The sequence below is a fragment of the Pseudophryne corroboree genome, chromosome 3, assembly GCF_028390025.1.
Source record: "Pseudophryne corroboree isolate aPseCor3 chromosome 3, aPseCor3.hap2, whole genome shotgun sequence".
Taxonomy (NCBI): domain Eukaryota; kingdom Metazoa; phylum Chordata; class Amphibia; order Anura; family Myobatrachidae; genus Pseudophryne; species Pseudophryne corroboree.
Genome location: NC_086446.1, coordinates 762,285,537 through 762,309,522, shown reverse-complemented (window position 1 = coordinate 762,309,522; position 23,986 = coordinate 762,285,537). Strand labels below are relative to the sequence as shown.

General features: G+C 43.6%; 1 protein-coding gene across 3 annotated transcripts in view; it reads right to left on the bottom strand.

Moving 5' to 3' along the window:
* The window catches only part of LOC135056796 (ovostatin-like), a 149,364-nt gene that overhangs the window by 80,628 nt on the left and 44,750 nt on the right, over nucleotides 1-23,986 (bottom strand). For 2 of the 3 annotated variants that reach the window (XM_063962395.1, XM_063962397.1), the window contains exons 14-19: nucleotides 23,728-23,870; nucleotides 21,617-21,766; nucleotides 21,239-21,406; nucleotides 8,995-9,118; nucleotides 7,475-7,613; nucleotides 5,772-6,003 (exon numbers count right to left, since the gene is read on the bottom strand). In XM_063962395.1, coding sequence (XP_063818465.1) covers nucleotides 5,772-6,003; nucleotides 7,475-7,613; nucleotides 8,995-9,118; nucleotides 21,239-21,406; nucleotides 21,617-21,766; nucleotides 23,728-23,870 — 956 coding nt within the window. The remainder of the gene's footprint in view (nucleotides 1-5,771; nucleotides 6,004-7,474; nucleotides 7,614-8,994; nucleotides 9,119-21,238; nucleotides 21,407-21,616; nucleotides 21,767-23,727; nucleotides 23,871-23,986) is intronic. The other variant, XM_063962396.1, reaches the window with a different exon arrangement.

Here is a 23,986-nt window from a genome sequence, read left to right as displayed (position 1 = left end):
TAATTGTATACCACCTAACCGTGGTTTTTTTTTCTTTCTTCTTTATACATACATACATAGTTACATAGACATCTCTTTATCAACCAGTCTATATTAGCAGCAGACACAGTACAGTACGGTAGTTCACGGCTGTGGCTACCTCTGTGTCTGCACTCGGCAGGCAGTCCGTCCATAACTGTATACCACCTAACCGTGGTTTTTTTTCATTCTTCTTTATACATACATAGTTACATAGACATCTTCTCTTTATCAACCAGTCTATATTAGCTGCAGACACAGTACAGTACGGTAGTTCACGGCTGTGGCTACCTCTGTGTCTGCACTCGGCAGGCAGTCCGTCCATAATTGTATACCACCTAACCGTGGTTTTTTTTCATTCTTCTTTATACATACATAGTTACATAGACATCTTCTCTTTATCAACCAGTCTATATTAGCTGCAGACACAGTACAGTACGGTAGTTCACGGCTGTGGCTACCTCTGTGTCTGCACTCGGCAGGCAGTCCGTCCATAATTGTATACCACCTAACCGTGGTTTTTTTTCATTCTTCTTTATACATACATAGTTACATAGACATCTTCTCTTTATCAACCAGTCTATATTAGCTGCAGACACAGTACAGTACGGTAGTTCACGGCTGTGGCTACCTCTGTGTCTGCACTCGGCAGGCAGTCCATAATTGTATACTAGTATCCATCTCCATTGTTTACCTGAGGTGCCTTTTAGTTGTGCCTATTAAAATATGGAGAACAAAAATGTTGAGGTTCCAAAATTAGGGAAAGATCAAGATCCACTTCCACCTCGTGCTGAAGCTGCTGCCACTAGTCATGGCCGAGACGATGAAATGCCAGCAACGTCGTCTGCCAAGGCCGATGCCCAATGTCATAGTACAGAGCATGTCAAATCCAAAACACCAAATATCAGAAAAAAAAGGACTCCAGAACCTAAAATAAAATTGTCGGAGGAGAATCGTAAACTTGCCAATATGCCATTTACGACACGGAGTGGCAAGGAACGGCTGAGGCCCTGGCCTATGTTCATGGCTAGTGGTTCAGCTTCACATGAGGATGGAAGCACTCAGCCTCTCGCTAGAAAAATGAAAAGACTCAAGCTGGCAAAAGCAGCACAGCAAAGAACTGTGCATTCTTCGAAATCCCAAATCCACAAGGAGAGTCCAATTGTGTCGGTTGCGATGCCTGACCTTCCCAACACTGGACGTGAAGAGCATGCGCCTTCCACCATTTGCACGCCCCCTGCAAGTGCTGGAAGGAGCACCCGCAGTCCAGTTCCTGATAGTCAGATTGAAGATGTCAGTGTTGAAGTACACCAGGATGAGGAGGATATGGGTGTTGCTGGCGCTGGGGAGGAAATTGACCAGGAGGATTCTGATGGTGAGGTGGTTTGTTTAAGTCAGGCACCCGGGGAGACACCTGTTGTCCGTGGGAGGAATATGGCCGTTGACATGCCAGGTGAAAATACCAAAAAAATCAGCTCTTCGGTGTGGAGGTATTTCAACAGAAATGCGGACAACAGGTGTCAAGCCGTGTGTTCCCTTTGTCAAGCTGTAATAAGTAGGGGTAAGGACGTTAACCACCTCGGAACATCCTCCCTTATACGTCACCTGCAGCGCATTCATAATAAGTCAGTGACAAGTTCAAAAACTTTGGGTGACAGCGGAAGCAGTCCACTGACCAGTAAATCCCTTCCTCTTGTAACCAAGCTCACGCAAACCACCCCACCAACTCCCTCAGTGTCAATTTCCTCCTTCCCCAGGAATGCCAATAGTCCTGCAGGCCATGTCACTGGCAATTCTGACGATTCCTCTCCTGCCTGGGATTCCTCCGATGCATCCTTGCGTGTAACGCCTACTGCTGCTGGCGCTGCTGTTGTTGCTGCTGGGAGTCGATGGTCATCCCAGAGGGGAAGTCGTAAGACCACTTTTACTACTTCCACCAAGCAATTGACTGTCCAACAGTCCTTTGCGAGGAAGATGAAATATCACAGCAGTCATCCTACTGCAAAGCGGATAACTGAGGCCTTGGCATCCTGGGTGGTGAGAACCGTGGTTCCGGTATCCATCATTACTGCAGAGCCAACTAGAGACTTGTTGGAGGTACTGTGTCCCCGGTACCAAATACCATCTAGGTTCCATTTCTCTAGGCAGGCGATACCGAAAATTTACACAGACCTCAGAAAAAGAGTCACCAGTGTCCTAAAAAATGCAGCTGTACCCAATGTCCACTTAACCACGGACATGTGGACAAGTGGAGCAGGGCAGGGTCAGGACTATATGACTGTGACAGCCCACTGGGTAGATGTATGGACTCCCGCCGCAAGAACAGCAGCGGCGGCACCAGTAGCAGCATCTCGCAAACGCCAACTCTTTCCTAGGCAGGCTACGCTTTGTATCACCGGTTTCCAGAATACGCACACAGCTGAAAACCTCTTACGGCAACTGAGGAAGATCATCGCGGAATGGCTTACCCCAATTGGACTCTCCTGTGGATTTGTGGCATCGGACAACGCCAGCAATATTGTGTGTGCATTAAATATGGGCAAATTCCAGCACGTCCCATGTTTTGCACATACCTTGAATTTGGTGGTGCAGAATTATTTAAAAAACGACAGGGGCGTGCAAGAGATGCTGTCGGTGGCCAGAAGAATTGCGGGACACTTTCGGCGTACAGGCACCACGTACAGAAGACTGGAGCACCACCAAAAACTACTGAACCTGCCCTGCCATCATCTGAAGCAAGAAGTGGTAACGAGGTGGAATTCAACCCTCTATATGCTTCAGAGGTTGGAGGAGCAGCAAAAGGCCATTCAAGCCTATACAATTGAGCACGATATAGGAGGTGGAATGCACCTGTCTCAAGCGCAGTGGAGAATGATTTCAACGTTGTGCAAGGTTCTGATGCCCTTTGAACTTGCCACACGTGAAGTCAGTTCAGACACTGCCAGCCTGAGTCAGGTCATTCCCCTCATCAGGCTTTTGCAGAAGAAGCTGGAGACATTGAAGGAGGAGCTAACACGGAGCGATTCCGCTAGGCATGTGGGACTTGTGGATGGAGCCCTTAATTCGCTTAACAAGGATTCACGGGTGGTCAATCTGTTGAAATCAGAGCACTACATTTTGGCCACCATGCTCGATCCTATATTTAAAGCCTACCTTGGATCTCTCTTTCCGGCAGACACAAGTCTGCTGGGGTTCAAAGACCTGCTGGTGAGAAAATTGTCAAGTCAAGCGGAACGCGACCTGTCAACATCTCCTCCTTCACATTCTCCCGCAACTGGGGGTGCGAGGAAAAGGCTCAGAATTCCGAGCCCACCCGCTGGCGGTGATGCAGGGCAGTCTGGAGCGACTGCTGATGCTGACATCTGGTCCGGACTGAAGGACCTGACAACGATTACGGACATGTCGTCTACTGTCACTGCATATGATTCTCTCACCATTGAAAGAATGGTGGAGGATTATATGAGTGACCGCATCCAAGTAGGCACGTCACACAGTCCGTACTTATACTGGCAGGAAAAAGAGGCAATTTGGAGGCCCTTGCACAAACTGGCTTTATTCTACCTAAGTTGCCCTCCCACAAGTGTGTACTCCGAAAGAGTGTTTAGTGCCGCCGCTCACCTTGTCAGCAATCGGCGTACGAGGTTACATCCAGAAAATGTGGAGAAGATGATGTTCATTAAAATGAATTATAATCAATTCCTCCGCGGAGACATTGACCAGCAGCAATTGCCTCCACAAAGTACACAGGGAGCTGACATGGTGGATTCCAGTGGGGACAAATTGATAATCTGTGAGGAGGGGGATGTACACGGTGATATATCGGAGGATGATGATGATGAGGTGGACATCTTGCCTCTATAGAGCCAGTTTGTGCAAGGAGAGATTTATTGCTTCTTTTTTTGGGGGGGTCCAAACCAACCCGTCATATCAGTCACAGTCGTGTGGCAGACCCTGTCACTGAAATGATGGGTTGGTTAAAGTGTGCATGTCCTGTTTTGTTTATACAACATAAGGGTGGGTGGGAGGGCCCAAGGACAATTCCATCTTGCACCTCTTTTTTCTTTTCTTTTTCTTTGCGTCATGTGCTGTTTGGGGAGGGTTTTTTGGAAGGGCCATCCTGCGTGACACTGCAGTGCCACTCCTAGATGGGCCCGGTGTTTGTGTCGGCCACTAGGGTCGCTAATCTTACTCACACAGCTACCTCATTGCGCCTCTTTTTTTCTTTGCGTCATGTGCTGTTTGGGGAGGGTTTTTTGGAAGGGACATCCTGCGTGACACTGCAGTGCCACTCCTAGATGGGCCCGGTGTTTGTGTCGGCCACTAGGGTCGCTAATCTTACTCACACAGCTACCTCATTGCGCCTCTTTTTTTCTTTGCGTCATGTGCTGTTTGGGGAGGGTTTTTTGGAAGGGACATCCTGCGTGACACTGCAGTGCCACTCCTAGATGGGCCCGGTGTTTGTGTCGGCCACTAGGGTCGCTTATCTTACTCACACAGCGACCTCGGTGCAAATTTTAGGACTAAAAATAATATTGTGAGGTGTGAGGTATTCAGAATAGACTGAAAATGAGTGTAAATTATGGTTTTTGAGGTTAATAATACTTTGGGATCAAAATGACCCCCAAATTCTATGATTTAAGCTGTTTTTTAGTGTTTTTTGAAAAAAACACCCGAATCCAAAACACACCCGAATCCGACAAAAAAAATTCGGTGAGGTTTTGCCAAAACGCGGTCGAACCCAAAACACGTCCGCGGAACCGAACCCAAAACCCGAAAAATTTCAGGCGCTCATCTCTAGTAAAATGCACAGCGCTCACATGCAGGCGGCTTTACAGAGAAGGATTTGCCCAAACAGTCCCAGGATCAGCTCAGCTTGTCCTAATAGCACCCAAACGCTGACAGGGAGTGAGGGAGAGAGAGATATGCAGCTCCAGTGCAGGAACATTTACTCTAAATGGTCCCCTGGGGCTGGGGGAGGGGCTACAGGTCAAAGCCTTATCCACCTGCTGGACTTTACCACCGGGTACTGAGGGCTATAACAAAAGGTTTGAGAATAAACCGACCTGTGCCCATGCACTGGTGGTCTAGTGGGGTCCCTGTACTGCCAGTGTGTCACCGGCTGCACGTGATCGCTATTTACAGCTGGTCCCGCCGAGGGGACCCACTTACCTTCTCCCTGAGTGTGGCCACGCGATCCAGGAGAACAGCGGTCGTGTGGGTCTGGAAGAAAACCGGAGCCTCCGCTGTAAGTACCCGGCAACCAGGGCGCAGGAGTATACAGTGCCGCTGAGGGAGGTGATGGAGCTGCAGCATGAGATGTCTGACTGACATCTACCACAGCCAGTGTCTCTGCTGCAGCCCTTGAAGTCTTAATTTTTCTTTAAAAGCTTCTTCTCAGGGCTGGAGCAGCCCCCCTGTTGTATACCTGCTTACTGCATGGCACCAACTACAAAACTGAGCTCCTGTGCATGGAGGCGGGGTTATAGAGGAGGCAGCACTATGCATTCTGGGAACAGTCAAAGCTTTGAGCCTGTTGGTGCCTCAGATCAAGATCCTACTCTACACCCCAATATCATTCCTTATGGAGCCCAGTGTACCCCACAGCAGAAATATTCATTGCCCTGTTTAGCATTCCGGTGACAAAAAGCAGCTATGACGTTTGCAATCTGCGCAGAGTGTCAGCGATACAGGTAACACAAATGCAGATATTAAAGCACTAACAATTGGGTATAGAGCTCCTAGCCAGTGATCACCTTGGCACATTTATCCAGGTAGTTGGACGCAAAGGCCCTCAAGGACAGGATCTCTCCTCGGACAATAGAATAAGGAAGGGTGACATCTACAAAGAACAGCTGGAATGAGGTGTAGTTGGCAGGGTGTTTGGTCATGCCGATCCCGGACTGATTTGATAGACAGATCATGTCAGCTTTCCATTCGGTGATGGTGCCTGGAACCTGTAGTGGCACAGAGGTTGAACCACTTTCCCTGAGAAGGAAAAAAAACAAACAAAAAACCCTTTAAAGAATACCATAATTAAAGTATTAAAGCCCATAAAGCGTTCTCCTTACCCATATTATATCAGGCCAATGCAAAATCTGCAAGGTCCTAACTGTAAACTCTATGCTGTGTCTGTAGCTTAACAGAGGTACACATGCAGAGACTAGATTGCTTAGATATTATGCCCGGATCTCTCTTTGTGTATGTCCCATAGTGAAAGCGCTGGTACTAGATTGGCCTGCATGCAGGCACAATGTAGTAGATTGCTCACTTCACTGCTTTGTGAACAGAGCACCCCCACATCGCGCTGTGTGCTGAGTGGGGGGAAAGAAATGTGCCGAGCGCTCTGTGATAGATCGCTCAACACACATCTCCCCATGTGTATGCCCCACTAAGGTTCTATTGCCTGTTATTGGACACCACATTATTATAGAAGTTCTACTACAGCATCAGGGGAAATGAACATGCGGCCCATCTAGCTGCTGTGGAACTACATATCCCAGCATGCCCTGCCACAGTTTTGCTATTAGGGCATGTGAAAACTGTGGTAGGGCATGCTGGGATGGATAGAAGTTGGAGGATGTTCAATACCCTTGACTGTGCACATAAGATTAAGATGTCAGGGCTGTATAAGGGAACAGCCAACAAGTGGTATAAGACAAGCATTAATAGACACTAGGACAGGGCTGGCCAAACCGGTCCTCGAGATCTACCAACAGTTCATGTTTTCCAGGCCTCCTGGAGACCTGTAGAATTGTCAGTTGGGAATGAATACAGCACATCTTAATTAGTAATTACTACACCTGTACACCAGCTAGGTGATCTGGAAAATGTGTACTGTTGGTAGATCTCGAGGACTGGTTTGGCCAGCCCTGCACTAGGAGGTCTATTTACTAAGCCTTGGGTGGAGATAAAGTACCAGCCAATCAGTTCCTAACTGTCATTTTTCAAACACAGCCTGTAAAATGGCAGTTAGGAGTGGATTGGCTGGTACTGTCTCTGTCCACTTTATTTCCACCCAAGGTTTAGTAAATAGACCCCTGAAATGGGTATAATATACTGAAACTAAGATAATACTACTATTCGAAATATTAAATGAAGAACCACTTACACCTTTTTACAGCTGCCTTCTGCTGGAGACCCCTCCCCATGTAACTGCACTAAATACCAAGGAAGCAGAGCCACAATGTCCACAGCACCATATAGAGTGTATACAGTACATTGTAACAGTAAGTGGGTGTACCATAAGTACAGTGAATGCAGCTTAGCTTAATTCAGAACAGAAGATGTACAGGATCGAACCAAACTTATCTTCTACAAGGGAAGTAATGTCTAGAAGAGAGTCAGTTGTAGCCCTGGACTGGGCATCTGCTGCAGAACTTCCACATTAGAAGTACAGGCACATCCTATGTTTATTTCTGTGTTACCACCGGTGACCACACTGTTGTCAGACACTCACCCAACACGTGCAAGATCGTAATACCATACTTCCGGAAAGTAGGTCCGCTCACTGACGATAGCAGGAACCGGTGTTACAGCACCAACATTTACACCAACATCTGCACCACCATCTGCACCAACCTTTGCAAAACTTGCTTCTGTAAAACAGGATAATAAGCAGACATTCAGGATTTTTACGTTTGTGTGTGCGTCCCTGCCGCTATATGCTTACATAGCCCTTCCCCGGTATACAGCCGTGTGCCCGAATGTGCAGAGACTGAGATGCCCACACCATCTCCATGCGTCCGAGTAGCCACCTCCCTGTCACCACCCAGTAACATTCCGATACATCTGGATCAGTGCTGCGACTCTGTGCGCAGACAATCGGAACGCATGCGCGTTGTGACTTAGATGCATGTACAGTGGAAAGCCATTGCTCCACTATGCCCGGCATCAGCTGTGTGTGACGGAGATTCAGGCTCCCAGCACTGTCAGATCACAGCTGCAGAAGCTTTACATGTATTTGCTCGGATGTTAAAATGGAAAAATAATTCATTAACAGTGTGCAATAGATTTCAGCAATTTAATTTTTTTTTTTTTTACATCATTCAAAAATACACACACGGCCAGTCAAAGGGTGAAACTAGAAGTAAACAATAGGACAGTGCCATGATGGACCAATGTTCATTGCAGAGATGTGCGGTTCGGTTTTCATGAAATATGAACAAAGCCAAACCTAGGGGTTCAGAGTCACATCGAGTCCCAGATTGGAATTACTTTGACGTTTGTAGTTTTCTATGTACATTTAATGCTAAAACTTGGATACAGAGCGTCTGGTAGCAGGGGCAGATTAAGAGGAGGTATGCAGCCTCCACACGGGACCCCTCCTCGCTCCACAGTGCCGGGACCCTCTCCTCGCTCCACAGTGCCGGGACCCCCTCCTCGCTCCACAGTGCCGGGACCCCCTCCTCGCTCCACAGTGCCGGGACCCCCTCCTCGCTCCACAGTGCCGGGACCCCCTCCTCACTCCACAGTGCCAGGACCCTTCCTCACTCCACAGTGCCAGGACCCTTCCTCACTCCACAGTGCCAGGACCCTTCCTCACTCCACAGTGCCAGGACCCCTTCTATCTCCACTGTGCAGTTGCGAGTAGACTGTCACTGTGCCAGATTCTGCTGCGCATGAGCGGGTATCTGGAGAAATCGCAGGCGTGCCATTTTACCAGTGATTTGCGCATGAACTGGGCTGGATAAAATCAAATGCTGCCCCACATTTTTTTTTTTTATATATTTACAGTAAAACAAAAAAAAGTTACATCTCTGTATATATATAATATACTGTAAGTCAGCATTTCCCAATTCTTGTCCCCAGGAGCCGCTAACAATGCTGATCTCCTCTGTAACACAAGTGCAATAATTAGATCAGGACACTCCACGTTGTGTAATAATAAAATGATTGTTGTGCAACACATTAATCACATCCACAACTTCCATTGTGTGGAGTACAAAATATACATTAAAATTATCTTGAATGAGTTACCTGGTCGAAAGGCCATAATGCTCTCACCGTGAAATGGGAAAATGGGCACAGGTACACGTGAACTTCCACACAATACTGGTTTGCTTATTGTGATATTTGGACCAATAAAATGTATACACAGGGCCTGAAAGCAACAGATACATTTATGAAACACATACATATAGTTTTAGTCAAGTTGTATAATGGCGGCACTCAGCAGACTTGATGCAGACATAGATTTATTAGGATTTATTAGCAGATATGTTTCGGGGAACACTCCCCGTCCTCAGGGCACTCCCAGTCTTAGTATTCAAAACAGAGTGATAACCTGTTAATTTTGAACACCAAGATCGGGAGTGTCGCTTGCCTTGGGAATTAGGTTATGTACGAACATACCCAAGAACATACCTAAGAACATACATACATACCCCAACTGACTTTTCAAACAATTGAATTCCCCCCCATAAAATGTATTCTATAAAAATGAGATGCAGCAGCTGATTGGCTCACTTCTCTACACTTTTCATTCTTGATAATGTGTATGGTAATTTACAATAAGCAAATAATGTTATTACTAAATGTGAATATTATGGACGATCACCCGTTAATGCAAATACATTCTTCCTCTTTATATATCTTGCTGCGCTGTCTTTCTTGAAATAAATTATTCTATAGATTTTAAAGGTATATTTCTAGGGGTTCGGTACAAGATCTCGGCGGTCAGGATAACGACGGTCAGGATATAGACGCCAGAATTCCGGCAGCCAGAATGCCCGCAGGTGGAGCGAGCACAACAAAGCCCCTTGTGGGCTTGTTGCGCTCGCTGCAGGTTCTATTCCCACTCCATGGGTGTTGTGGACACCCAGGAGTGGGAATAGCTGTGGCGGCACTGTCTGCATTCTGGTGGTCAGGAGCCCAGCGTCGGTATTCTGACCGCTGGAATGCTGACTACATCCCATTTCTAGGTGCATTAGTCACTAAATGGTAGAAAACAGTTTATTTGCTTTGAAAATATGTGATTAATATTATAACAAAGAAACAAACGAAACCATTCAGTATGCAAATATACCAAAATACTTCTGATAATATAATATAATATAATATATACACCAATATGATATAATAGGCATTACAGAGACATGGTGGGACGATTTTTAAGACTGGGCAGCAAATAGGGAAGGGTACACCCTCTTCAGGAGAGATAGGACTAATGAAAAGGGAAGGGGTGTTTGTCTTTATGTTAAACCATTCTTTTAGACTAGAGATAATGTGGAGACATTATGGGTTGAGATTTCAAGTGGGTGTAAAGATACAAAAAAACATTTTTTTTTTTTTTAATAGGGACATGCTATAAACCGACAGATATTAGTACTTGTGATGAATTAAAACTCTTACAGCAAATCAAAAATGCTGCAGGAATGGGAGTTGTTATTGTTGGGGGACTTTAATTACCCGGGCAAAATTGGAACCCCCCGAAACAGTAAATACAGCTAGGGGCAACAGGTTCTTAAACATGCTAAAAGATCATTACTTGTTCCAGGTAATCGGGGGGAACCAACTAGGCATAGTACTATACTGGACCTAGTGCTAAATAATAATGAGGAAATAAGAGCAAACACTAATGTAGGGAAGACCTCAGGACATACCGATCATAATACAGGTTGAGTATCCCTTATCCAAAATCCCACATTGTTGGGTCCCCTACTGAGATATATATTATATGTATATATAGATATACAATATAATATCTCGCTCTCTCTCTCTATTTTATTATATTATATTATATCTCTAGATATGTGTGTATGTGTGTGTGTGTGTGTGTGTGTGTGTGTGTGTGTGTGTGTGTGTGTGTGTGTGTGTGTGTGTGTGTGTGTGTGTGTGTGTGTCATTATCTCTGTAGGGGACCCAAAAATGTGGAATTTTGCATTTTGGATAAGGGATACTCAACCTGTATGATCACATTCGATAGACCCTTATATTGTTTTTGGAAGCTAACTAAGACTTTAGTTTTAACTTTAGAAAAGCTAATTTCATGTTGCTGAAACAAGCAACTGGGAAAATATATTTCATGGTAAGAATATGGCTGAAATGTGGAATGTTTTTACAACTGCGCTCAATAAGTACACTAAAATTGTATATTCCCAAAGTCAACAAAAACAGGAGGAGGAGTAGTAAACCCAAACTGATGTGGCTTAAGAAGGTCAAGGAACAAATGGATGAAAAAAGGCATGCTTTCAAAGCATTTAAGTCAGACGGGACAGTGGAATCATTCCAGTTCTACAAGGAATGTAATGAAAAATGCAAAAAAAAGTAATCAGAGCAGCTTAAATAGAAAACGAAAAACAAATCGCAAAAGGACAGTAAAACAAACCCCAAAAAGTTCTTTAAGTATATAAATGGTAAAAGGTTTAAAAAAGGAGAATAGTGGGCCTTTAATGAGAGAGTTGGATGTCTTGATTTATGATGATATGGAAAAAGCAGATTTATTGAATACATTTTCATCAGTATTCACAAGAGAGGACAGGTTGACAAGAGTAGAGCATAACATAAGCTATAATAATGACCTGTTGCTAGGTAATTGGTTAAACAAGAAAGTAGTCCGGGAGTGACCAAGTAAAATTAAGATAAATAAATCTCCTGGCCCGGATGCAGAGATAGAGACCCCTGTATCTGATTTTCAGAGTCAATTACATCAGGTATGATACTGAAGGACTGGCATATAGCAGAGGTAGTCCCAATATTTAAAAAGGGTATTAAAACTCATCCCGGTAACTATAGAGCAGTAAGTTTGACATCTATAGTGGGGAAAATACTGGAAAGTATATTAAGGGATACCTTACTAGAGTACTTGGATACCTCCAAGGTTATTACAAGGAATCAGCATGGTTTTGTGATGGATAGGTCATGTCACACTAACTTAATAAGCTTCTAGGAGAAAAGTAAGCGATAATATTGATCAGGGTCAAGCAGTGGATATGGTCTTTCTGGACTACACTAAGGCGTTTGACAAAGTCCCATATACAGAGACTAATTTTCAAATTAAGAGAGCTTGGGGTAGGAAACACCATTTGTACTTGGGTGAGTAATTGGCTGCACAATAGGGAACAGCGAGTGGGGATTAATGGGATGTTCTCTGGATGGGCCTCAGTACTCAGTGGAATACCGCAGAGGTCAGTACTTGGGCCATTGCTGTATAACATTTATTAATGACCTAGGAAAGGGACTAGAAAGCACTGTGTCAATTTTCGCAGAGGATACTAAATTATGTAGAGTAATTAATTCTGACAAGGATGTTGAACCTCTACAGAAGGACTTATCTAGACTTGAGGTCTGGGTGGATTAATGTAGAATGAGGTTCAACATAGACAAATGTAAAGTTATGCACTTTGGGACTAAAAACAATCAGGCAGCATATAAACTAAATGGGGAAAATTTAGAGATAACGGTAGTTGAAAAAGATTTGGGTGTGCTCATTGTTAATAAACTTAGTAGCAATACGCAATGTCAAAAATGCAGCAACAAAAGCAAATAAGGTGTTACTGTAGCTTTCATAAAACGAGGAATGGAGACAGGGGATGAGAGTGTAATCCTGCCACTGTATAAATCATTGGTGCGGCCACACCCTGGAATATTGTGTATAGTTCTGGGCACCTCACTATAAAAAATAAAAATAAAATAAAAGATATCTTGGAACTTGAAAGGGTTCAGAGGCGAGCAACCAAACTGGTTAAGGGGTTAGAGGCACTGAATTATGAGGAAAGACTTAAAAGGTTAGATATGATTACACTGGAAAAGGAGGAAATTGAGGGGGGACATTATTAATATTTATAAATACATAAAGGTACAATACAAGGATTTATGAAACATTTTGGTTATTTAAAAAAATAAATAAAAATAAATCTATACATAGGACACGAGGACACCAGCTGAGGCAAGAAGAAAAAAAAAAAATCACACAGAGAAAAGGTTCTTCACAGTAAGAAGAGTAAAGATTTGGAATTCTCTGCCAGAGAAGGTAGTTTTGGTGGATTCAATCAATAAGTTTAAAAGTGGATTAGATAGATTCCTAGCTGAAAAAAAATATCCAAGGATACGGCATTTAATTATAAAATTATAATACATGTTGAACTCGATGGACCGATAAATCTCAGTTGGTTGGTATGTTAGCTTGTTTTCTTTAAACCAGTGGTTCTCAACCTCGGTCCTCAAATACCCCCAACAGTTCATGTTTTTCAGGTGTCCTAACAGGATTGCAAGTGAAATAATTTGCCCCACCTGTGGGTCTTTTATAATGTGTCACTGAGTAATGAGTACACCTGTTCAACTGCTAGGTGACCTGGAAAACATGAACTGTTGGGGGTTCTTGAGGACAGAGGTTGAGAACCACTGCAGTTTAAACGGTTTTATTACTAGCCATTGCTGGGGGAGGGTTCATTGGAGTTTGGGTGTAATCCAGAGGTTCCCAAACTGTGTGCCGTGGCTCCCTGGGGTGCCTCGGGACACTTGCAGGGGTGCCCTGGGTTGGTGGTCCAGGACCAATTCAAATTATTCATGGTCAATATAATAATAGGCAAAACAAGTGCTGGTGGCTGGCAGTCATAAAATATGTGGCCAAACAGAAGCAAATATTGTCTCTCACCACACAACTGACCCTAAGGATGACATATAAACACGATCTACTTAATGTAATATTTCTTTCTAAATTTCTCAATAAGAAATTTTTGACCTAGGGTGCCGTGAAAAAAATTCTGATATTCTAGGGCGCCGTGATTCAAAAAAAGTTTGGAAATCACTGGTGTAATAAGTCTATTCACATGCTTGGCCCATTACTTAAAGAGCATTAAGGAGGCTTGTGTCCATTAATTCAAAGGACATTATTCAAAGGATAACTTCAATTTTAAACATAATTTTGATGTTAAACCGAAAGGTAAACAGAAGGATAACAATCAACCCACAATCTGGACCACTGAAGGACAGCTTTCAGACAAATGTGAGTCCAATTCCTCTACACATCAAATTTATCCAGTCTGAGTAACCCAGACACTAACTTAAATCTGTGTTAGGAATGCTGAAAGACCTTTCCACTTCATCCGCAACTACTCAAATTTATGTCTATAACTTACCAACAACATCTGAATTATCACCTGTACCAATGTTATCTGTCTTTTTAAACTATGAAAAAGGACATCCCCAATCTGCTCACTACAGTTCTCTTATGCAAACTCATGTATATTTTTTGATGTAATGATTTACTTGTAATTGACATAACATGTGTGGGGAAGTTGCTCAGTGAAACATAGTTTATTATTGCATGCTGTCTGGTGTTTACCTCCTTTGATCATTTTGCCATTTGTGTTCAGGTGTACTATATCTTTACATTTAGTGAGGTGTAGTCATGGTGTAAAGGATAGAGTGTGATTCCGGATTAGTAAAAAAAAAAAAAAAATACCAAACACTGAGCAACATCACCAAACAGGTAATTTCAACTTTAAACTCGTCATTAATTTTGTACCGTCTGAACAAGGCTGCTAATAACAGATGCAGAAACAAAAATTCTTAAAGCTATGTGTGTAAATGCTAGGAGCTTTCGAGACAAAGTTCCAGAGCTAATTGTGATAATGACAAAGGATAACCTTGACATTGTGGCAATTACAGAGTCATGGTGCAATGAGAATCATAACTGGAACATAGCTATACCAGGATACAATTTATTTAGGAAGGATAGGAGGAGGGGGAGCAATGCATGTGAAAAAAAAGCATAAATGCTACTTTAACACAAAATATTGAAGATAAAACGGAGGCCCTTTGGGTCACCATAGAAACCGGGGAGAAGGATATTATTCACATTGGGGTGATCTATAGACCACCAGGCCAGAGGCAGGATTTGGACAGAAACTTAAAATGGCTTTAAAAGGGAGAAGTCATAATCATGGGAAACTTTAATTTACCTGATGTAAATTGGGAGGGGTCTTTTGCAAGTTCAGCTACAAGTGGCAAATTTCTAAATTCCTTACAGGGAGCATCTCTTAAGCAATTGGTGAGGGAGCCCATTTACAAAGACTCAATATTAGATTTAATTCTTACAAATGGTGACAGGATATCAAATATATATGTGGGTGAGCACCTAGGATCCAGTGATCATCAAGCAGTATGGTTTAGTACAGTGGTTTCCAAACTGTTTTTAATCAAGGCGCCCTAGAATATCAGAATTTTTTTTCACGGCACCCCTAGGCCAAAAATTTCTTATTGAGAAATTTAGAAAGAAATATTACATTAAGTAGATCGCATTTATATGTCATCCTTAGGGTCAGTTGTGTGGTGAGGGACAAGATTTGCTTCTTTTTGGCCACATATTTTATGACTGGCAGCCACCAGCACTGGTTTTGCCTATTATATTGACCATGGATAATTTGAATTGGTCCTGGACCACCAACCCAGGGCACCCCTGCAAGTGTCCCAAGGCACCCCAGAGAGCCACGGCAGACAGTTTGGGAACCTCTGGTTTAGTATAAAGACAGGATCCAACTCCTGTCAAAAAAAAAAAAAAAAAAAAAAGGGAGGTGTTGGATTTTAGAAATGCTGACTTTGTAAAAATAGGAAGATGTTTAAATGATTCATTGGCAGACTGGAGAAACTTGGGGAGTGCAGGAAAAGTGTGAAAAACTGATAAGTGCAATACTGTGGGCAACAGACCTTTGTCTAAAGGGTTAGGAAAAGCACCAGGAAAAGGAAGTCAATGTGGTTCGAAAAAGTAGTATCAACTAGTGTGAAAGCAAAAAAGATGGCTATTAGGAAATACAAACAGACTCAAAATAATAACGATAAAGAGGTGTATCTTGACAGATGGAAGGATGCCAAGAAAGTGATCAGACGTTCAAAGGCAGAAGCTGAGGAGAAAATGTCCCGGTCAGTAGATTTAAAAAAAAAAAAAAAAAAAAGTGCCCCCTTTACATATATAAGTAAAAGGAGAAAATCAAATGGAGGTATAATAAGACTTAAGACAGAATGAGCATTTGGTGAAGGGAGACAAGGCAATAGCAGATCACCTAAATTATTATTTTTGCTCAGTATTTACTACGGAAGGAGAAGGGAAGGGGCCACAGTTAAGTTGCAAGGACATTCATAAAAATAAGGTACAGTAGATTAAAGTACATTTACAGAGAAGGTCCTAACAGAACTTTGAAAACTAAAAGTGGATAAATCAATGGGGCCAGAAGGGATACACACAAGGATACTAAAAGGAGCTAAAAAGATATGCTGGCGACACCTTTAACATAATTATTTAACTAGTCACTAAATACAGGTGCCATTCCAGAGGACTGGAAAAGAGCAAATGTAGTTCCACTGCACAAAAGTGGAAGCAAGGAAGAAGTAACTAACTACAGACCAGTAATCCTTACATCAGTAGTAGGGAAAGTAATGGAAAAACTATTAAAAGAAAGTAGTGGAACATCTTAACTCAAACAATTTACAGGATCCAAAACAGCATGGATTTACTGGTGGGAGATCATGCCAAACAAATCTTATTGACTTTTTTGACTCTGATGAAAATAATAGATCAAGGGGGAGCTGTAGATGTAGCATATCTAGACTTTAGTAAGGCATTTGACACTGTCCCACATTGCAGACTGCTAAATAAAAAGCATAGGGGTAGATTATAAAACAGTTAAATGGATAATAACCTGGTTGCAGGATAGGAAACAGACAGTTGTAGTAAATGAAGTGCAATCTATGGATGGACAGGACACCAGTCGAGTACACCATAGATCTGTACTTGGACCAGTTCTCTTTAATATCTTTGTTGGTCACATTGCAAATGGTATTGAAGGGAAAGTATGCCTTTTTGCAGATGATACAAAGATATGCAACAGGTTAGACACACCGGGAGGGGAAAAGCAAATAATTGATGACCTAGGTAGGCTTGAGAAATGTGGTCAAGAATGTGGCAGCTACAGTTTAATGCAAAAAAAAATAAAAATCTAAATCATGCACTTGGGTCTCAAAACCCCAAAGGCTAAATATAGCATCAAGGGTACTATAATGGAAACTAGTGAGGAGGAAAGGGATTTAGGAGTCACTATTTCAAATTTTCAAGTGCCTTAAAGGCAGGAAAGCAATGCAACAAAGCAATGAGTAAGGCAAGTCAGATGCTTGGTTGCACAGTGAGAGGAATCCGTAGCAGGAAAAAAAGAAGTAATAATGCCACTGTATAGGTCATTGGTACGGCCCCATCTGGAATACCGTGTCCAGTTCTTGAGACCATATCTCCATAAGGATATAAATACATGAGAGTGTACAAAGAAGGGCAACTAAAATGTTGCATGGCCTACATCACAAAACTTACCTGGAAAGGCTAAAATATCTTAACATGTATAGTTTGGAGGAGGGAAGGAAAAGGAGGAACATGACAAACTTTCAAATATACTATGGGTCTTAAAAGTTTAGGAGGGAAACATTCTTCAAAGGTAGAGAAGTATTAGAACTCAAGGACATACACTGAAACTGGAGGGAAGCAGGTTCAGGGGAAATTTAAGGAAAAATTACTTCACAGAAAGGGTAGTGGATAAGTGGATTAGCCTTCCATCAGAGGTGGTAGAGGCTAAGACTGCAGAGCAATTTAAACATGCTTGGGATGGGCATATGAATATACTTACAAAGAATTAAGTTGCAAAAACGATTGAGATTTCATAAAGGGTGAAAAAGACTAGATGGGCCAAGTGGCTCTTATCTGCAATCAAATTCTATGCTTCTATGACATTTGTCCTTTTTCAACATACATACACACACACACACACACACACACACACACACACATACATACTTAGGAGTTCTATCAATTTGATGTAATTGTGGAACTTTAGCGTAGATGGGCCCACCACAGAATATCATCTTATTTGATGTGGTACAGAGGGAATATTTCCTTGGGTACACCATTTGCCATCTATAGTAGAAAATGAAGCCTGCATGGTTGGAAGACCTTAACCAGCCTTCTAGTGTCCCTGGTCCTAAACACTTCCTTAGGAAGCCCTTAACACATACCCCAACCTCTACTTTTGGATTTAACTAAAACATCAATCAAAGCCAGACTCTGGCTGAACTCCCGGAGGCAGAGCTGGCCTTAGGCATAGGCAAACTAGGCAAATGCCTAGGGCATTTGGTATGCTTAGGGGCACCTGTAGGTTCTGATGATTAAAATGATATGCGGCATGCCTATATTCTGCCTATATTCTGTGTGTGACTGCGGCTGTATCCGCATACAAAATGCTACGTTGCAGTGTATACCTGGAAATCAATGTAATGTAGCATTTCATATGCAGATACAGCCACAGTCGCACACATAATATAAGCATGCTGCATATCATTTTAATCAGCAGAAGATGCTTCTGCATACTAGCCACATAGTAATGCAAATAAGATGCTGGGGTACTGGGGACATGGAAATAGTTTTGGGGGACTAGTTTTGTTATCCTACTCAAATCTGAGAAATCTATTTCCAGGAACTGGAGATATCTACAGTCAAGACAGCTGCCCTCCCACCAGAAAATGATGAATATTAAGCCCAATCCACTATTCACCACTCCCCTACGTATTAAACATCCCCTACCACCCTGGAAGTAATGTACATGGTCTCCTTCATTCAGCCCAATGCCCCCTTCTACAGTTTAGTGTTCTCTCCCACCCAATCTGCGCAGTAAAGGAATAATTAGCAAAAATGATTGCTCCAGGTCCTACATGCTGAGCAGAAGATAGAACACTCCCCGTGAGACATCTAAGCTGCCGCTGATAGCACTCCCACCCCTACCACTGGGGGATGGGTAGGGGCCCCAGTGCATTGCTGTGCCCAGGGGCCTACACTGCTGTTAAGACAGCCCTGAAAGCTGTGGGTGTAGCACCATCTGCATCTCTATCTAACTATGCCTGCGGTGTTCCGCGCTCCCAACAACCTCAACTGGTAACCCGGCCGCTCGGACTCACACTGCACTGCAGCCCTCCTTCAAGCCATGCCCCCTTGTGACGATCACGGAAGTTCTCCCCCGGCCAGCACATTGAATGAAGCAGTACACTGACCACAGGATCTTGGCGTCCACAACATTAAAAAGCATCTATCTCCAGATGTAGAATGAAAGAATGAGTGGCTAAAGGTCACTCTCTTCTGCTATCTCCTTGCACTTGCAGTATCTTATTTCAGCTCAGAAACACAGCCACTGGCACCCACCCACCTGTGAGTACTACGTTAACAACAAGCAGACACTTAACCGTTTCCTGCCTTGCTCCAATACATTAATGTTCATGTCCAACCTTTGCTTCTTCACTCCTTCCCTATACTATTTCCCGGTACTTTTGATGTGTGGTAAATATATGGCCCTTTTCTTGTAGCATTTTGGGCTCAACTGGAAGAATTGACCAACAGTACCAGTGGTCCCTCTGGCGGATACAGTTTTCTCCCCAACCCCCCCCCCCCCTTCTTTCCAGCCTTGCCCTGTATGTGATTGAATGGGGCTCATTATGTGATCATTTTTAGCCAAATGTCATGCAAAGAAATGGCAAAATGCATTATGCTTTGGGGATGCGGTTATGTATGACCGGCGATCAGGAGACCGCAGGATCCCGAATGGTGAACATCCCAACGGTCGGCATGCCAACCAACAGGTACTATTCCCACTTGCGGGTGTCCACGACTCCCATAGTGGGGGAATAGAACCTGTGGCGAGCCACCGAGCACACAAGGTTCTTCATTGCGGTCGCCTCCCCCCCCCCACATTGGCAATCTAAAAGCCAGGATCCCATTTCTATACTGTAAGTTTATCTACTGTGTTGTGACATGTATAAGGACGCTGCTGTGTGGTGTAATGCCACTAACGGACACTACTGTGCGGTGTAATGCCACTAACGGACACTACTGTGCGGTGTAATGCCACTAACGGACACTACTGTGCGGTGTAATGCCACTAACGGACACTACTGTGCAGTGTAATGCCACTAACGGACACTACTGTGCAGTGTAATGCCACTAACGGACACTACTGTGCAGTGTAATGCCACTAACTGACACTACTGTGCAGTGTAATGCCACCAACGGACACTACTGTGCAGTGTAATGCCACTAACTGACACTACTGTGCAGTGTAATGCCACCAACTGACACTACTGTGCAGTGTAATGCCACCAACTGACACTACTGTGCAGTGTAATGCCACCAACTGACACTACTGTGCAGTGTAATGCCACCAACTGACACTACTGTGCAGTGTAATGCCACCAACTGACACTACTGTGCAGTGTAATGCCACCAACTGACACTACTGTGCAGTGTAATGCCACCAACTGACACTACTGTGCAGTGTAATGCCACCAACTGACACTACTGTGCAGTGTAATGCCACCAACTGACACTACTGTGCAGTGTAATGCCACCAACGGACACTACTGTGCAGTGTAATGCCACTAACGGACACTACTGTGCAGTGTAATGCCACTAACGGACACTACTGTGCAGTGTAATGTGAGTAACGGATGCTGCTGTGCAGTGTAATATAAGTGATTGACACTACTGTGCGGTGTAATGTCAGTAGCGGAAGCTGCTCTGTGGAGTAATGGACGCTACTGTGTGGCGTAATGCGAGTAACAGACGCTACTGTATGGTATAATGTGACTAACGGACTCAGATTTAGACAGTGATTCAGGATAGGGTATAGAGACGTCAGTGACTTAGTGTAGGGTATAGAAGGGTCAGTGATGTAGTGGTCAGTTAAAATTGAAAAAAAGTTTTGGGGGGCGGGTGGCACACACCATTTATCTTGCCTCCGGGAAACTTGGAAGAAATTACGCCACTGGCCAGACATATACCAGTTATCCAATGCAAAGCTCAGAAACTTACCGACAGTACTCCAACAATTGCCTCATATGTAAAACATGCAAGAATCCCCTCCACCACAGCATAATCACCTATACCTGCGTGAGAGTAAACTTTGTATCTTTTCCATCTGACATTGTATACTGAAGTCCGATTTCCAAACTGTACATGATTGCCCCTTTAAAAAAGCGTTGGAACTCATGACTCCCATTCACAAATAAGCAGTATAAAATCTTAACTTTTTGCAAAGCTCTAGGGCGGGGGGGGGGGGGGGGGGGGGGGAAGACTACTGTGACCTTTGCCTGCTAATGCCTTAAGTGGCCCTGATTTCCCTCAGCTAGCCAGGTTACTCCACAACCGAGTAGTTTCCCACCTGTATATGTCCAAATACTGTAATTCTATGCTGCCTACCTTGAGCAACTGGTAGACGTCACCTTCTCCTGGAGAGTCAGTGGGTATGAAGTAGATACCGTTAATCATCACACGTTGATTGGGATCAATACATGGAGGCTGAGCTGGCTCTACGTTATATCCATTTGTATAGTAGTTTTCAGCATTGTACTGATAAGATGAATACACCTGTAACAGAAGCAGGCCAGCATTCCATTAAGTCTGATCTATGAGACAGTGCTCCAACCATCATTACCGATTTCATCCAAATCCCAATTCACACTCTTTATTCTGTACAGTACCACAGTTCCAGCGCTGTCAGATGTATCAGATCACCCACCCTTGATGCAAAACCCTCCACACCCCCAACATTACATTCTTATCACCAAAGCTCTGTACCGAGTCAGGAGTGATTGGATTTCCTTGCTCCATGAGCAGAAGACTGGCATCCCTGATCCGTGTGGCACATATGGATTCTGACGCTGCGGTTATACCCAAGGTGACATCAGAGCCAGGAGTTCCCTTCTCTTCAGAGAATGCTACCGACACCTAGGGGTGGAGAAGAAGGAAAAAGAAACACAAAAGAAAAACACATTGAAAACAAGTCATTTATAACAGTTGGCATAAAGCTGGAGAACCCAGTATATCTCTATTCAACTGAATGCTGTCCAGGAAATGTGTAAATACTCCCAATTCTCATAAAGGGCGAGATGTATCAAACCTTGGAGAGAGTTAAAATACCAACCACTTCGCTCCTGTTATTTTGCAAACACATGACAGTTGGGAGCTGATTGGCTGGAGCACCATTTATCATACGCAATGAGTTTCATCACTCGCTGATAAATGAGCCCCACAGTCCGTGACATGGCAGTTAGGAGCTGAATGGCTGGTACTTTATTTCTCCTCACTTTGTCGCCAAGGCTTGATACATATCCCCCACAAGACAATAACCTTAGTATAAAATTAATTCCAAGAGAGCTTGCTTTGAATTCGTCTGACTAATTGCTGAAGAAACAATTGTGTAGTTGAGTTGTACAACATCTGAAAGCCCAGTAGTGATGCATGGTTGGGATAGCTGCGGGCGTTCCCAATAGCAACAGAATTATTTTGAAGACTTTTGTCAATTTCCTTCACAGTAGACAACAGAGCTGTAACTAGACTTTTTGGTGCCCTGTGCCAGAAAGGGAATTGGTGCCTTTCACCCCTCCCCCTTATTTTTCTAATATGGACATAAGGAGCACGCCTTGTGGGGAAAGGACATGGCAAGATTGATCCCAGAGAAAGCCCATGCTATTATGCCCCTTTCCATATTATATATTTATTTTATATACACACATTTATAGAACACTGCAAGAAAATTAATTTGGACAAAAATCCTCATTATACCAAAGTCACGCACTCAACCCAAGAGCTTCAGGGGTACCCAAAGGGGGGGGGGAATTCCTGTTGCCCAGAACCCCCCTTGGGTACTGACATTATACAACTTTACTGTCACTGGGTTCTGAAATTGAGTGTACACCTTGTCTATGTACTGCACAGGACTGCTATCAGAGGGATGAGGTGTGACTAGTTGAGGAAGCAGCTGATCAGACCAATCAAGTGCGGAGAGTCTCCTCTATGTAATTAGGAGGCTCCCAATATTTATCTCAGGGGGAGGAGAATCTGTAGTGGCCAGATCACCAGGGGAAAGAGGGTGAGCACTGTCAGTGTGACTGTCTGCCCTGTGAGCCTGTCTTCCAGCACTATTTATATTGCATTTCAGTGCTCTCATGTCTCTCCTCCCGGTGTCTTTTGACCAGGTCGCGCCCAGACAGACCAGGTTTAGCCACATTAAACAATCAAAGTGCTGGGTGATAGCTTTATAAAGTTGCTACTTGACCAGGCAGAGTCTATGGGGGTAATTCTGAGTTGGTCGCAGCAGGAACTTTGTTAGCAGTTGGGCAAAACCATGTGCACTGCAGGGGAGGCAGATATAACATGTGCAGAGGAGAGTTAGATTTGGGTAGGTATGTTCAAATTGAAATCTAAATTGCAGTGTAAATATAAAGCAGCCAGTATTTACCCTGCACAGAAACAAAATAACCCACCCAAATCTAACTCTCTGCAAATGTTATATCTGCCTCCCCTGCAGTGCACATGGTTTTGCCCAACTGCTAACAAAGTTCCTGCTGCGACCAACTCAGCATTACCCCCTATGTTAAAAGTAAATGTATGCGGAAGCATCAGCGAGTCTCCGGCGAGTGCGGCTGATGGATTAAAGGGGCTATCATTTAAAAATAAAATAAAAAAAAAGCCTGTTTTTGTGCCTGTATTGTTGCGTACTCACCAATGAGCCACTGGCCATCGTAATGCTGCCCAATTTCACCAGCACAATCATGGTTGAAAAATGAAAAACACCACATACTGTACACACACACACACACACACACACACACACACACACACAATCTAGGATTTGATCGCAGGACTGTCGTGTAAGAAACGGACAACCGCAGCACAGGTGACAGTACCTGGTTATTAAAGCACTTCTCAATGCTGAGATGAGCAGTGTCTGCCACCAGCTCTTGTGTTGACACGTAGTATACAATCAATTGTGCGTCAGGAGCAAGATCAGAATTTACCTCCAAGGAGATGGTAAACTCCCCTTTCAGAGCTGCCACGCAGAGAGAAAATACAGTTCAGTACATACAGTAGTGCTACAGGGATAGTATGGTAAGCCTGTCTGTATGCGCTGTGCACCTCATCTACATCTGTCTGGATCTAGTCATA